Source organism: Biomphalaria glabrata, chromosome 6, assembly GCF_947242115.1.
Source record: "Biomphalaria glabrata chromosome 6, xgBioGlab47.1, whole genome shotgun sequence".
Taxonomy (NCBI): Eukaryota; Metazoa; Mollusca; class Gastropoda; family Planorbidae; genus Biomphalaria; species Biomphalaria glabrata.
The window spans coordinates 21,355,910-21,372,842 of NC_074716.1; the positions used below are offsets into that span (position 1 = coordinate 21,355,910).

The 16,933-nt window shown below is 33.1% G+C and overlaps 2 protein-coding genes across 10 annotated transcripts in view; one reads left to right on the top strand and one right to left on the bottom strand.

The window, feature by feature from the left end:
* The window catches only part of LOC106066333 (diacylglycerol kinase zeta-like), a 72,029-nt gene extending 69,864 nt beyond the window's left edge, over nt 1-2,165 (top strand). For all 8 annotated transcript variants that reach the window (XM_056031809.1, XM_056031817.1, XM_056031814.1 and 5 more), the window contains one exon: nt 1,647-2,165. In XM_056031809.1, the coding sequence (XP_055887784.1) occupies nt 1,647-1,699 (53 nt within the window). In that variant the 3' untranslated portion in view covers nt 1,700-2,165. The remainder of the gene's footprint in view (nt 1-1,646) is intronic.
* A 3,368-nt stretch (nt 2,166-5,533) lies between these two features.
* LOC106066324 (cGMP-inhibited 3',5'-cyclic phosphodiesterase 3A-like) overlaps nt 5,534-16,933 on the bottom strand; it is a 34,396-nt gene continuing 22,996 nt past the window's right edge. The window contains exons 11-13 of one of the 2 annotated variants that reach the window (XM_056032038.1): nt 15,708-15,785; nt 14,788-14,990; nt 5,534-14,568 (exon numbers count right to left, since the gene is read on the bottom strand). In XM_056032038.1, coding sequence (XP_055888013.1) covers nt 14,413-14,568; nt 14,788-14,990; nt 15,708-15,785 — 437 coding nt within the window. In that variant the 3' untranslated portion in view covers nt 5,534-14,412. The remainder of the gene's footprint in view (nt 14,569-14,787; nt 14,991-15,707; nt 15,786-16,933) is intronic. The other variant, XM_013225314.2, reaches the window with a different exon arrangement.

Sequence of the window (16,933 nt, forward strand, 5' to 3'; positions counted from 1 at the left end):
AAAGACATGCAACTTTTGCATGAAGTAAAGCAAAACAAGATATTGAAGCATGTGTGTACAAGGTGGTTAAGCATAAAAAAATGCTTGCCACGAGTTCTGGATAATTGGGAGCCTCTTCTGGCATTCTTCAAGAATGAAGAAAAATTATCTACCTCTGCATCAAAGGAACGAGCTTCAAACCTAAGAAAAATATTTTCTTCTCCCACTAATAGGTTAATTTGCCTTTTTTTGAATGATGCCCTGCAACCGTTTGATGAGTTCAACACTTATTTTCAAAGTGAGGAACCAAAGATTCACTTGTTGCAAAGCAAGCTACAAATACTTGTGAAATCTTTGTTGATCAGATATATCAAGCCATCTGCATTGCTTGGGGTGAGAGTCACTGAAGTTGACAACCTTAACAAGTCCAACTTTAAAGACAATCCAGAGCTACATTTAGGGCAAGCTGCTTCAGATTTCATTGAGAGGAAAAATGAAGTACATCTCAGAGAAGAAAAAATAAACCTCTTCTATGATGGTGTCAAAGCATTTTTTAATGCTGCTGTGCAATATCTCAAAGTTAAGCTTCCCCTGAATGAAGAGCTGCTTAGACATATGGAAGTTGTTGATGTCTTTAAACAAACCTCTTCTTCATCTGCATCACTGGATTATTTTTTAAAAAGATATCCAGTACTGTTGCCAAAAAATGTGAGTGCATCTGATTTAAAGCTTGAGTTTTCACTCTACCAAGCCACCGATATACAGTCTTGTATGAAAGAAAGATTAGATGGCACATGGGCTGCAATTGGGAAAATGAATGACAATGGTAAAAATTTGTTCAAAAATTTGGCTGAGGTTATGCTAGCACTATTGACAATCCCTCACTCTTCTGCACATTGTGAGAGAATATTTTCTCTTGTACGCAGAAATAGAACGGAGTTTAGAAGTTGTCTAAATAACGAAACTATCGAGGCTCTCCTTATTTGTAAATCCAGGCCTGGAGATGCAATTAACCGAGTGTATTCTGACAGTGAACTGGAAGACCTGAAGAGTGCTTACTACAAGTCACTCCAGGCTTCTCACTCTGGCAAGGACTAATGTATTTCAAAGCACTGTAAATATTGTAAATAACTGTGTATATAATAGTGTATATATTGTAGAAGCACCTTAATGGAAAGCTGAATGTTTCAAGAATGTTTTAATGGATATTCCAATTGATAAATCGTTATAGGTATGTAGTTTTAATTACAATATAAATAAGTATAACTGATTTAACAATGCTTTCGCAGTTACTATTTATAATATTACACTAAATTGTCTTTTTTTTCCGATGACTTGCTTGTTCCACATTGGGGTCCAAAGTTCCACATTTTCAGCCTGAGTGTTCCACATTCAGGGTCTTGGGGGTAGGCATGTCTGGAATACATTTGCATTTTACAAAGAAATCATTATTGATACATTTTAATGTTTGATGCTTTTTCATCCACGAAAAAAGAAATTAGAAATTAAAATTTTTCCTTTTTAGAAGAAAGCAAATTAAGATTTTTTTTTTTTAGTCATAGATTGAACTGTAAGCTTATTTTTGCCTAATGGAATATTTGTTACATTTGTAACTTAAATAGAATTAGCATAGAAGAAAAAATAATTAATACTTTTATTTGGTTCAGACCAGGAACACTTTCAGTTAGTGCAATCTGAGGATCAGGAAACTGCTGTTTAAGAAAAGACGCAAGTCTAACATGATAGCCTGCCCAGAAATATCTGAAGAGAATTGTGGGAAAACAATTGATTCTCTGACAAGGTGTTTTTGCGTACATTCCAAATGTAATTAATCTTTTGTTGTTACCAATGTTACTGACACATCAACAGAATATCAATGTTGCTCTTGTTTGACATTTTCTATTTGGCTGAGAACAGCTTTCATCATATGCACTTTTGTAGAATGTTTTTTTTTTGTTTGGTTGCTTTATGTCACACAATGAAATAATTTATTGCTCCACTAGGATATATCCAGATGAACACAATGACATTCTATATTGATCCACACAATGAAATTCTATATTGATCCACACAATGAAATTCTATATTGATCCAGATAGTTCTATTTTTGTATTCACTGTTTTATAATGTATTTTATTTGTGTGTGAACAGTAGAGCTACAATTACAAAAATCAAGAAATGAGAAATTTGTTCTGAGTTTTCTTTTAGTTTGTGTCATATAGATGCTCTGATGTAATGCATCACTTAATATATATATATATATATATATAGTTTGTCCATCGTGGTTCGATAATGACCACTTTGTCAGCCAGGGGCTGAGGGCTTTGCACTGGGGTTCTATGCCTCCTTATGTAGCTGGTGAGACCTGTGTAAGCCGGGAATGTTCAGCAGCACACTGGGCAGGTTATTCCAGCTGGAGCTAGTGTCATGGGCCTTGCTTTTCTTCTCTGACGTTTTTCTTCTGCCAGCGTTGTTCTCTTTTCCTCAGCAACCTGAGCGCCAGTTTTCACAGCACAACACCATGATGCTCTGTCATGTGCCTCTTGTCTCCCAGGTGGCTGGGTCTATGCTGAACGCCTTCAGAGACGCTTTGAGGGTGTCCTTGAAGCGCTTTCTTTGACCACCTTGCGAGCGTTTTCCTTCGCTTAGTTGGCCATACAAGAGTCATTTAGGGATGCTGTGGTCTTCTATTCTGCAGACGTGTCCTGCCCATCACAGCTGGGACTGCATCAGGATTGTATGGATGCTTTGCATGATATAAACGCAGTGGACAGATTCACATATCTTGGCAGATTTCTTCGGACTTATATTGTGAACATTTCATTGATGTGATTACTTATTCTACATGGCATGAGCAGCCAGTATTTATTGGTTTATATTTTGTGACGGCTGAAGTCGCCAGTATCTTTTGTGAACTATATTTTATGTATAATAAAATTCTCGTCTGCTAAAAAAAAAAAAAAAAAAACGTATGTCACAGTCCAGTTTTAGAACCTCTGTGACATGAAGTGACACTCAGTCACCTATTGTAATATTTCGTGCTGATAACGCGAATGTCGTGGGTTCGTTCCCCATACTGGCCACCAAATGTCGCTGCCTGGTTTTGGGTTGTAGGCGTGACGACGCGAGTGTGTCCGAGTGTTGTAGGTATTGCTGTAATATTCTTTAATTAGATGCTTTCTCATACGCACTAGATTTGCAGGTGCGTGAGTACACTGGCGTACTGAACTCTCCAAACACATACGTTCCGAAATATTAATAAACGCTCTTGTAGCAGACGAGAATTTTATTATACATAAAATATAGTTCACAAAAGATACTGGCGACTTCAGCCGTCACAAAATATAAACCAATAAATACTGGCTGCTCATGCCATGTAGAATAAGTAATCACATCAATGAAATGTTCACAATATAAGTCCGAAGAAATCTCTTAAGTTAACACTAGATCAAATTAGTTATAGTACACGTTACAGACAGAGAAAATTATATTACAGCCACTCTCTGCTGGAGTTCTTCACTAACTAACTAACATTGACCCTTATTTTAGAGTCCCTTTAACTTATTCTCGTGTTCTCAGCACGGAATATTACAATAGGTGACTGAGTGTCACTTCATGTCACAGAGGTTCTAAAACTGGACTGTGACACACACTCTCCAGAAACGGAAAGATTGATAATGAAATCGACCTGCGTATCGCCAAAGCCAGTGCATCCTATGGCAGACTGTCTAAAAATGTCTGGAACAGAAGTGGTATCGCTACAAATAAAAAGCTAGGGATCTATCGAGCCATCATCCTCCCTACATTGCTCTATGCCTCAGAAACGTGGACAGTGTACAGAAAACATGCAAAGAAACTAAATCACTTCCACATGACATGTCTAAGAAAAATACTGAATGTCAAATGGCAAGACAAAATACCAGATACTGAACTAATACATATATCCTAGGTTAGAATACCTATATGGTACTATGAAACAGTTTTGGTCTACACAGCTAGATCAGCAAATAAAAAAACCCAACTTTGGTTCATTTTCTCTAATGTTTTTTTTTTTACCTTTCAAAGTTTTTCACAAAGATATGGTTTTAAGTTATGGCACGATTAGGAATTATTTGTTTCGGAAATAGTTTTGACTTGGAGACAATGACATGACTGGTAAAAACAAGAATAGATTTTAGATAGGACGAAATATCAGCCGAAGTAAACAGACTCTACTTCCAGGATGCCTTAGATATAGGAAGCCTTTTATGAACGTCTAGAGTTAGCTAACATTCGACGGTTCCCTTCATTGCTAATAAACTTCTTGTTCAGTATCAGCATAGACTAACTTGCATTGATTGTTGAGCCTTTTACTGGATTTATTGGATTTCCTTACGTTACCCCCTTTTACTATATCTGCATTAGACAGCGCAGAAGTCTATCTTTTTACAATGATCAAAAACGTACCAATGAGTGTCATCTAGTTATAACAACCACAGTTAAACCTTTAGATTCTATAATTTTACAGCACTAAAAACGACAAATACACTTTTATAGATCCTATTATTTTACAACACCTGCTAGCTTCACTTCCCCAACCATTGTAACACAAAGCTCTGGTTTCTTACATGTGTCTGCATTGTTACTCTATGGGTTGTAATCTAAGTATTTTCCTCAGCAGTATGAACATAGTTTTATTCAAAAGGGATCAATTTTGTTTTTCATCTTTAGCTAAGAGTTAGTAACATGTAAAAGGAATATGTTGTGTCATTAGCTGAACAAATATCTAATGAAAATAGATGACTGTATAATGTAAGGACTGTTTCATTCTAGATTATTTTGATAATAATAAGAAAGTCTAACTAGTCAATACAAACTTGAGATTTAATTTCATTAAGGTCAAGTATTCTCAGTCTAGTCAATAAAAATAGAGAGATGTAAGTAAATGAAAATATTGCATTTTGACATATTACCCTTATCAGTTGTAGATTGATCTTACACCTCATCATTTGACTTTTCTCCTGTTCCATATTTTCTCTACTATACTTTTTTTCTGTCACTATCTGTGGGTCTTCATACAATTGATATATCTCATGGTTAGTGCTGTCCTCCACCCTGTATAGCACCATAGATTTTCCTAAGAATTTTTCGTTCCCATGTATTTAGTAGATTTTTTGGTTGTCTTTTTCAGTGTCCAGGTCTCACTTGCATACATTGCTGCTGGTCTTATTCTTTTGTATATTATTTTCTTGGTTTTCCTTGATATTGAACAGCCTTATCATTTCCCTATATTTCTTCATTGGGCTTGTTATGGCACTTTCCTATCCCCCTTTGCCTGTCCATTTCTATTCTCCACTGCAAAGTAAAGGGCATTCCATTCCTAGATGTGGAAAGTCCACATAGAATAGACACCAGAGTCATCTATTTAAGCATTAACACAAAAAGTATAACAATAACAGGAATATTTCTTCCATTAATAGCAACAATATTTCTGTTTAGTCAATAGCTGCAATGTTTCTACTGTTATTCAATACCAACAATAATGTAAATAAAGCAAACAAAAACAACAATCATGTCTGATTTGAAAATAATTTTAATCACCATTAGGGATTTGAATGAAACATTGTGGTTGGTTGGTTAAAATGGGAAATGTCAAAACAATTCAAGGGACACAACACTCAATTGAGATGAGACCTTCACAAAAGACAATTAGATATTCAACTGAAACAAAAGTCAAATCAAGCACAGAGATTACTTAAGCATGAAATGGGTCACCAAGAAAACAACAAGACAAATGAAAAAAATATTCTACCAAGAAATATTATAGAAACATTTGAGTTGTTCAATTGTAGATAATTGTAATACTTTTGTGTTAATATTGAAAAAAATGAAAAGAAACTACTTTCAAGTTTAAAATTAAACCAAAAAATAATTTCCTAGTAGACTTACAACACTGAACAAGTGAAATCGAAATACTGGATACATGGGCAAGTAATCCAGCAAAAGTCTTATAGTATATACAAGGGGAGACAACAACAGTGGGTAAAGTCCAACAGAATGCTATGTTAGACTAAGAATCAAGAGATGTGTACATAAGTAAGCATGAAGCATGTATCAATAGTACAGAAAACTTGGTTTAACACCTACATTCACAACAAAAAACCTATTTGATGAAGCTATACTAATCTTCACTCATTTTATTCAGGCATCTTATCAAATGGAGGGGACCATTATCATTTTTTACATTACACATGGACAATGCAGTTTTAAAATTAAGATTGTTTAAAAATAAATTATATAATCATGTTTTTGAAACAACTTAATAACTTTCTCTAGTTTTAAATTGAGGCTATTTAAACACAAAAAAAATATTTATAAAATGCTAAATGAACTTTTCAAAATTTTTAGTTTGAACTCATTCAACTTGAGGCCTAAGAAATCATTCAATTTGTGCTTTGTGTTTAATATCATAGTAAAATGATTGATAACTATACAATGAGAAGAACTATGGAATGGAGATGTAAGACAAACATTTGAAACTACTAACACATAGTTTAGATGTACATTTTTTTTATGCTTCATACAATTTATAAACAAATTAATGTTTAGATTAAAAACAAAATAGTTCTAATAAAACAAGTAACATAAAAAGTTTTTTGAAAAGACAATTCCTCCTTTATGATGCTGACGACTTTTTGTAAGAGCAATTACTTTGTTCTTAAAAACTAATGAATCAGAGATTGAAAAAAATGTTAAATTGTTTTTTAACCGCCCCCTTTCACAAAAGAAATCCTCAGACTATATAAAGTTCTAGTCTAGTGCTCTAGATCCAGACATGGTGAACATAAAAGAAAGTAATCTAGATTAGAATACTGGATCTAGTTAGAGATGTGAAATTGAATATTATAGTTTGGTGCTATACATCCATATTACAAACATAAAAAGACAGTACTCTAGACTGAATTCTACACAAGACAGCACACAAAATGTTTCAGAAGTCTATTTCTTTCTTCAAACTCTTGTGTGAATATGAGAGGGAATCTCCACTGACCTGTGCAAGATATAGATCTCAAGACCAACTTTAATTCTAAGAGGATTATATTTTGAAAAAATTATAATGGTCAAGCCAGAGTTTTCCCTGTGTGGCCAATTAGCTAGGAATTGTTTTTTTTTCAAAGATGAACATAAACTGTCAAATTTCTAGGAGAAGCATTAGAGCCATTTTTGAGATCCTTGTCCAGGCAAGTTTTAGGTTCCACCCATATAGCTAATAAGAGGAGTTGTAAAAAACCAAACTACTGTAAGCCAGAAGTAATCTCTCTTTATCTCTCTCTTACCTTCAAACATTCATCAGTTGAAACAACATTTGTTCAAATAGGACAGAAAACAATGTTTATATTTTACAATAGAATATTGAGTACACATAAGAAATAAACTGAGCATAGAATATGTCCTCTTTAGCTAGAATACACTATGTACAATACATACATATACACATCTACTTTGAATAAATAGAATTTGAAACAATACAATCATAATGAACAAACCACAAAATGTTGCTGCAATCCAAGAGTCTGCTTTCAGTCAAATACTTCAATGTTTGTGTCTTCATAAAGAATCATTTCAATAGAGAGCAACTAACTAGAACCTTTGGAAATTAGACCTAAAAAATGTGCCTAGCATTCCAATAACTAGCTCTTGTATAGATATTAGGAATGCCATGGCTAATGAAACTATACAAAGTTAACAAACTAAAGAATTCTAGAAATGGTAGTTTGATTGTCATCAGCAAACAAGAAACCATGTGGAGATTATGGGGCTCAGGTGTTCAGATTTATAGGAAACCTGGGACTTTTATTTTTAGCACATCCCATGCCCACCCAATTAAATAAGTCCCCAACATTTGTTTGAGGATAGTAAAGACAGTTATTTACTCTACAGTATATTGACACTCCCATTAACCATTTGACTGATAGGAAAATGTTGCCCCAAAGAAATGAAGCTTCACTGCTCAGAATGCTCATGTGAAACAATTGAAATGTCTGACATGGACACACAAAATGTACACCCTTCAGTCTAGGAGACAACAAAGTTGTTTATACCACCAAGTGAGAGTGAAGAGTGGGGCATGAGAATGGCAGTGTATAAGAAGACAAACAATGTCAACACTCACAAGAGAAACATTTAGACCTACTTCAAACTTTTTTCTTGTAGTTCTGCTGGAATTCCTTCATTCTCACAAGACTCTTAGTCTAGACAATATTGGATCTAATGCAAAAGTCTCTACTCTATGGAAATGATGGTTGCAGATGATGAGACAAGTGATCCCAACTAACTGAATGAAACCAAATGGTTTATACAATGATCCTGAAACAGAAACACACCCGCAAGTTATAAAGTCTATCTTGTTCAATGCTCAAAAATCAAAACTCCAGATAATTATTTCAAGATCTGAGGAGCATGAACTTGGTATCAATCTAACAAGAAATCAAACACTCAAGTACTGGCCTTAAAAAGCAGCAGTCAGGGAACTAAAACATGAGTATCTAAATATTCAATCTGCACAAATCCATGGAAGCTTCAGTAATGCATACCACTACAACGAGGTATTTATCGGCTAATATCAGGAAGAAATCTTTTTTCGGACACTTACTGTCAGATTTTAGCAATTGAAAATGAGTTCTATTTAATTTCAGCAATATATGAATCAACCTAACCATCAAGTTTGTTACCAATGATTGTTTGAGCTGAGCTCTACAATGTCCAAGAGCAATCAATGTCAGCAGATAATAAGTATGTTCCTTTATTTGTCTATCAAGTAATAGTAAAAAGTACCCTCTTCAGACCTTGTGATCAATAGGGCAGATGATGTAAAAGTCTATTAAGAATTCAACTTAATTTTGATAAGCTTTTCAACTAAATTGTAACAGAATCTTTTGTTGCCTAAAAAAAATTCAAGAAACTAAAAAAAATATTTTTATATGGTGTCTTACTATTAATTTCAAATAAAGATCAGGCAGAGATCTCAATCATAGATGGTCATTGGTTCAAACCTGCGCACAAATCTAAAAACACAGGTTTTAGACAGATTTAAGCCAGCATTTAGTTCTCAAGTTTATGGATAGAACTCAAAGTTTTCATTCAATGTTTCCTTAAGATATATAGAAAAGTAAGCCAAAATCAGAACTCCTCCTAACAGAATAGAATTCAATGAACATGAAACACCAATATCTCAGTATGAAATAGTTCATTTTCTGTAAGCACATTCATTTCAGTTCCTACAAGGAACCTTGCAGTAGCACCACTGAAATCAATAAAGAGATAACTTTTAAACAGTAAAATTATTCTATCAAGATGCACAGAATAGCTAATTCAACTTTTGGATGTCAGTGACTCATTACAAAGTATTTGGCAAGCAGATCATTAAAGCGATTGTCAACTATGAACTAAACAGTTGGCAAGACAGATTTATGAGAACAGCAAAGTTTATATTCAACATCTGACAATGTGCTAGGCGTTGGACTGAACTTCATTCATTGTTTTTACTTCAGGCATTCGAAAAAAAAAAAATTAATCAAGTCTCACTATAAATAAAGAAATTTGTCATAGATTTTCCAGTTAAATCAGTCTTTATTAATTCACTATGCAATATATTTTATTCTAAAAATTATTTTTTTTTAGTTTGGTTCAGCTAATCTTTACAAACTGCTCATTATTTTTACTTTTTAATGTTTGTCTAGCTAACAGTATTCATTATTTTTACTTTTTAATGTTTGTCTAGCTAACAGTATTCATTATTTTTACTTTTTAATGTTTGTCTAGCTAACAGTATTTCTTCAATCCTATAACTTGACTTTTTATTGTTTGTCTGGGTATGTATCAGTATTTTTTAAATGGTACAACTTTGACTTTTTATTGTTTGTTTGTCTAGGTAACAGTATTTCTTCAATCATATAACTTTGACTTTTTATAGAGACTATTTTACTAATTGAACCACAACAAAATAAATTAATTAATATTAATTTATAGTGTTTCAATTTGTATGCGGTCATTGGAGAATCATATTCAGTTCATACAATGTAACTGCAGTCAACACTGTTAGCCAATTAGATGCAAGTGAAATATTAAAGAATTATTGAAAGCATCTAAAAACATAGTCTATTATTATTACTGTCTAACAAATGACAAGAAATAGTTATAGAAATAGTCTTGTACAGCCTACTCTCATAAGGATAATTAGAAAGATGTTCTAGCAACTACAGTTTAAGGTGATTCAAGAAACTCAAATCAAGGTGAAGTTCTAGCAGTTGGAAACTTGAGCTGTTTGTTGAAAAGATTAAAAACAAAAAACATTTTTCACTACATTTTAGATCAAATTATGCAGATATTCACAGGACCTTAATTGGCCCAATTGACAACTGATACATGTATGTTATGCTTACAATAAAATGTAAACTAAAGAATATCACCAACCAAATAGCTTGAAAACAAAACTCAACTAGAAAGTAACAATGAAATATATATTTAAAAACAAAATGTTTCAAAGCAGCCCCAGATTGTACTCCAGCTATGGACGGCCTTCACCTTCTCAACACAAAATAATATCAATAAAACAGAGAAAATCAAACACTGCTCAAACAAAAGGTTCAACTACAATGGTGAAGAAGAGATAAAAGAGACAGTCAAGAGCTTTACAATGTCCAGATACACAAAAACACAGCTCAAAGTGTAACTTAGCTATCTAGCTAGAACACAAAACATCAGGAACAAAATCAAACTGGCTATGAACAAGTGACATGAGGTTAGGACATCTTGTGAATATGTACAAATCCATGACATATGTACATATTACATACATGGTTGCTATCACAATCCCAGATCACTCAATAAAAATATCACAAAAAAATGAAAACAAATGATAAAAATAAGGACACAAGTACCCTATTTGGACCAAAACAAAAGTCAATAGTCAATAAATACAAATGATAATATGCCAGTATTTAAAACAAAGGATATATTATGTCTATTATGTCTTCTATTATATATTTATTCATTAAACATGGTAGCTTTATTTGTCCATCTAATACTTAACAAAGTGGATTGGTAGTTGACAAAAGTTGTTCATAAAAAAAATTAGACATCATTCAACTGGTTTCATATTTGTTAAAAAAAATCTTACATTGTAATGTGTGTGCACATGAATTCATGTTAAATTTATCAGTTAATAGAATCATAACATCCCAATGCTCCTTGTTTGAAAAATCCCCATTAAAACATGTACAAACTGACAAATGAAGAATAACATTGGAAATGAGAATTGAAGAAGAATTGTTTTGTTCAACTTGATCTATTATGATGGTGGGTAAATAGTGTGTGTAAGTAGTACACAAATATCACACTATTTCTCATCAACTCAATGAGCTAAATGTTCTACTATTGGGATATAACCTTTAGAGAACAGTGCTACTAGCTAACAGATTCTATGAATAGAACTGATGAAAAGAAATGGATTTGTTTTGAAACATTACCTTCAAACTAGTCATAATCAGCTAGCAACTAGTTCAAGATGCTCATTCAATTGTATAAATAATCTTGTATACAACCAATAAGGTCTGGCACAAACTGGCCTATTCTGGTGTGAACAGGATTTTCAATGTTTTATTACTTAAATATTGAGATGTAACAACAAAAATTATTCTTTTTTACATATTTACACAATGAGATGGGATTTGTTCTATTCAAAAGTGCCTCCACATTTAGCAGTCCAATGATGTTTGAAGGAAATACACAAATGTAGACAAAAGATTTGGTTGACTCCTAACTTCTCACAAAACCTTTTGTTGTACATTGATCTCCCTCAACTGTAAACTAATGTATACACATCAGCCAGTAGTGTAAGGTGGGTCCCAAAGTCAGTTCACTTAAAAATACACACACACAAATCTTTTACTTTTCATTAGTTTCATTTTAACATTTACAATAGCTTACAAATGTTTAGGCCTTTCAATCAATTGATAAGCAGAAATGCAGAGTTGAATAGGTGGTCATCTTGTCTAGATGGAAACAGTGATTAGAGACTCAGAGAAAAGACAATATGTTTCAATCAATTGATAAGCAGAAATGCAGAGTTGAATAGGTGGTCATCTTGTCTAGATGGAAACGGTGATTAGAGACTCAGATAAAAGACAATATGTTTCAATCAATTGATAAGCAGAAATGCAGAGTTGAATAGGTGGTCATCTTGTCTAGATGGAAACAGTGATTAGAGACTCAGAGAAAAGACAATATGTTTCAATCAATTGATAAGCAGAAATGCAGAGTTGAATAGGTGGTCATCTTGTCTAGATGGAAACAGTGATTAGAGACTCAGATAAAAGACAATATGTTTCAAGAAATTTAAATGCTTAGCACTAACTCAAAGAACTGAATCTTGAGAAACAAGGGTCATAGACAAATTAAAATAGATGTGTACGGTTAAAAAGAAGCTTATAAAAGACATAAAAGTTTTTTCCTAATGAAATAGTTATAACACTTATGCCAAGCAGATCTCAACAGGTTATCTGATGTCATCTTTAATGTCAAGTGTTGTCTACAACTTAAAATTAACCTGAAGCAAACTAAAGCAATTAAAAATAAATAAATAAATATCTCAATAAAATTTATAAATCTAGTGATAGTAAAATGGCTTAATTAATTAAAAATTATTATGTCTTTTAAATATTTCAAATCAAAACAATTACTTCACTAACATAAAACAAAGATTTAGCAAAATGGTTTGTTCATGTTAAAAATAAAATGTTGATATAAAAAAGTATTAGCAAATATTATGTGGGTATTTAAAACAACATATTTGGACCAATGTTCTAGTAGACTTGCACCCACTAGTTCATTCCACTTTTCAAGACTAACAGCATGAACTGCTGCCTGTATCTTCTCATCTGGATTATGCTGTATTTGTCCTCAGTAGCTTTAGCAGTTGTTTTGTTTTTTGGAGAAAGAACCTATGTATTCACCTCTCATTTGCAGACACATGCAAACATCTCTCTTCCATTACACAATTATTCCCTGATGCATAACTGAACCATTAGAAATAAGTCTAACTACCAAATAGTTTAAAACAATTTGATAAGCACTATGATTCTACAAAACAAACAGCTAATTATAAAATGAAGGTGTTGCATACACCAACAAGTAATGAAGAGTTAATCCAACCTTTCACACAATAACTTAAAATGCCAAGATTTACATATAAAACTTCTTCATGTTTACTTGATACAACTTGTCCTCTCTGAGAAGTTTCACTCAGCCATCATCACCCAATGAGCCACACTGGTGACAGTAACTATTTCAATGATAACCTCGCTGACAACAAGCCAGGTAGACACTAGCCATGTCTCTTTAAACTTTACTTTAATTTTCAATAATGATTTTAAAAAATGTCAATAAATCATTTTTATTTGGGTCTTCTTGATAGTTATTTTTTGTTACTTCCAAATGATAGAACAGCATTTGTGTAAATGTGTTAATTATATTTATTTTATTGATTTTACATCAATTTTATTTTTTTTAATTACTGCTTTAAAAAAAAAAAGTCCTTAATTTTGCAAAGAAATAGTTTGCCAGTTGTTATCCATGAAATTTTCAATAGGCTAACTTCTACAGAAAGGTACATCTTAAAAAAAAAGTGCTCATAATCAAAGGAATATTTACACCATGTAAACACTAGTCACTAACATAAGAGCATTGCCCTTGAAAGCTCAGGAATAGTTTCTGTACATTATACATCAAATCTGTAAATAAAAAAATATGTCCGATTTGTGAATCAATACTATCAGCACCAAAAAAAAATGTGTGTTTGTTAATAAAAAATGCTGATTTTTGTCCCTAGTTCAGTGCTCCATGACACAAGTCACCAAAATTCTGAACTACCCCTTCTCCCAGGTCACACAAAGTTTCTTTGAGAGTTAATAGTTGTTTGTTTTCTGGTTTTGTGGCAATAAATCTTTATCATGCTTTCATAAATGTGACTTTGATTTTGTCCTGAAGCAATTAGTTGAAAACATTAGTATTTCAGTAATATAAAACACTAGATACAGATGTCTACATTTTGTACTGGCTAGTCCTAGCAGTAGAAGAAGAAACAAGTCTGTTACCTCTCTCTCACTATGGATCAGTACATTGTCATGATACACAAGAGCATGTACCAGTTATTAAAGTAGTAAATAACTGAGTAGGTTTCATCGCTAAAGTTAGTTTCACTTGCTATCACAATCTATTCAATCATGTCATTACTTTCTATGGTATTAATAATTGTTACTTAGTAAAAGGTTAAAACTGAACTAAAATCACACACAAGAGAGGTTCTTGTCAATACTAGTGCAGCTTCCCCTACAAACCCATCACTAGAGCAGACTTGTCACAGAATAAGCAAATGTTGAAATTCTGTGGAGATACTCAGGAGGAGGAAGATGTGGACTGGAAGGCTGAATTCTGACTGGCTTTGACTACATTGGGTTGATGAGGAGGTGTGGGTGGCGCTACAGCAGACAGCGGAGGACTCTCAGACTCTTCTTTGATGGGCTCCATTTCACTTTTCTCTAGGACTGGCTCCTGGAAATTAGAGGGAGATCATGCTTAGAGTTTTCTCAACAAAATAACTACAATAAAGTTATGAAAGAATTCTTAGGGGATATAGATCTCTTTGGTCAAAACTTTCTTAAAGACATAACTGGGAAATACAAAATGGCTAAGGGTGGCTGTTTACTTTTATAATTTGTGTTATGGCTTGGTTATTAATGACTTATGAACTCAACTTATATTTGTACATACCTTCATATTAACTGAAGCTCCAGTCACTGCTGGGGTCTCTAAATCAACAGTGGATTTTTTCTGGTCTTCTTCTTCTTTCTTGATCATTGCTAACCAAAACTCATAATTCTCTTTCAGATTTTTTGTCAACATGCAATTCACTTTTCTCAATGGTTTAAATACTTGCCTCTCTTCATTAGCACCTAAATACAGAGAACAATAAACTGCTTGCTATTAAACATCTGACAGTGAAAGGATTTCCTCTCTAAGAACAAGTCATGCAATGTGTTCTATTGAGCTGGAGGTAATAGATTTTAGTATTGTAAAATCTTAGTTTATACATTAATTTGTGTTTTAGTGTGAAAAAGGGACAGTCATTTATCATAGGATTTAAATAAAAGTAGTAATTTTAAGATGTTGTTTTCACAACTAGTCTTTTATGTTTCAAATATTCAGAATATTTTTTAATTTACTTTTGTATCAATATCAGATTATATTTTGTACTAAAATAAACTAACTGCAGTGGGTGAGTGTTCAGTGTCTGATGTAAGAAGATTGGAGCAGACGTGGATAAAAAGTGGGTAAACAGAATAAAAGGGGGAGACAAATTAATGCAAGCACTAGTTCTGAAGTGAAGTCTATTGTTTCAATCATTTTTCATCCTGTCATTTAATGTGCATTTTCAAATTTTCTACATTGCTAGTGGAAGGTGTATAGCTCTGTTCAAGAAAGGAAAGTTCATTTTGTTTGAAAACAAAAATGTAAGTAATATGCCTACAATGCTAATTTGTTTAGAGCTCCAACCCACAAGTCTGTCTTCTGGCCACAAAGAGTTGAAGTGAAGCTAAAAGTTCTCCACAACAAGCTGTTCTCTTTCACCAGAAAATCAATGATGTTTTTTAATGGTTAAAAAAAATGTTCCAATGTGTGTGGTGTATTACCTGATTCATTATCTGTATCATTATCTTCATCTTGTGTATCTGTGCCACACATCTGTTCCATACTTTCTCTGGCAGCAGCTAAAATAGAAAATAAACAGCAGGTTACCATGTTTTGGTGAAGAGCCTAAATAAACTAGCCAGCAATAGCTTATCACAGGGGTGGGCAACCTTTTCCTAGAGAGGGCCACAAAATTTGTTTGGTGTGAGGGGCCACATATTTATAATAATAATTATAAATATGCGTGTGTATATATATATTGTTACAATCTTCTCTATCAGGCCTTCTGTAAACACTGCTAAACACACCAAAGCACATCTAACACAAGAAATTAACAGCAAGAGTTTCAAATAACAATGTGGCAGTTTAATGACTAAATGCATCGACAGCCAATACAACACAATTGGCTACACTAACTTCAAATGCTTTGCTACACAATAGAACTGCCTAACTAAAGACTACAAGTCTCTCTCTCTCTAGTCCTGGACTCTTACAGCTACATTTTCAAGGACTCACATTCTACCACACAGTCCTTACTGCCTTGCTGTCCTGGACTCTACAGTCCTTTCTTACACACTGTTTTGTGTGTACTAGCAGTAAAGTCCCTTGTTCAACAGCCGTTGACATATGTGATTCGCCTTAGTCTCGTGTGTCAGTGTAGGTCAGTCACACACACATTAACCCTATCAGTCCACCACTGAAGTTACAGCAATATATATATATATGTGTGTGTGAGGGTGTCACTAATTCAGAAAATATAAATGTTTATAACAATGCATAAAGTCAAGTCAGTGCACATCCTTATGGTATTACATATTTCATTTGTTCATGCCAAATATAGACAATACAACAAAAGTGTGCAATTTTTTAAACTAATTTTTCAAATAACTTCTAACTTATTATTGTCTTTTTACATAAAACTATTTAACCATCAATGTACTTAATGTGAAGTATTGAACTGTTGAAACTTGTGTCTAATGTTCTTGTACTAGTTTGTTATTCTCATGACTGCTTTCAAATTTCAGTCAGTTAGCAATGACCTGTTCTTATGATGGTTTGGTTTTAAATGGTTAACTCTGATATTGAAACTTGGTTTGAAGTTCATTTCCGATGCCACCATCAAGGAATCCAACTGAATCTTGTATTATTAAGCTATTTCACTAGAAATGGTTTCCCCTTTCAGCAAAGGAAAATGACAAAACTGTTTTCACTTTTCTTGCCTGGAGAA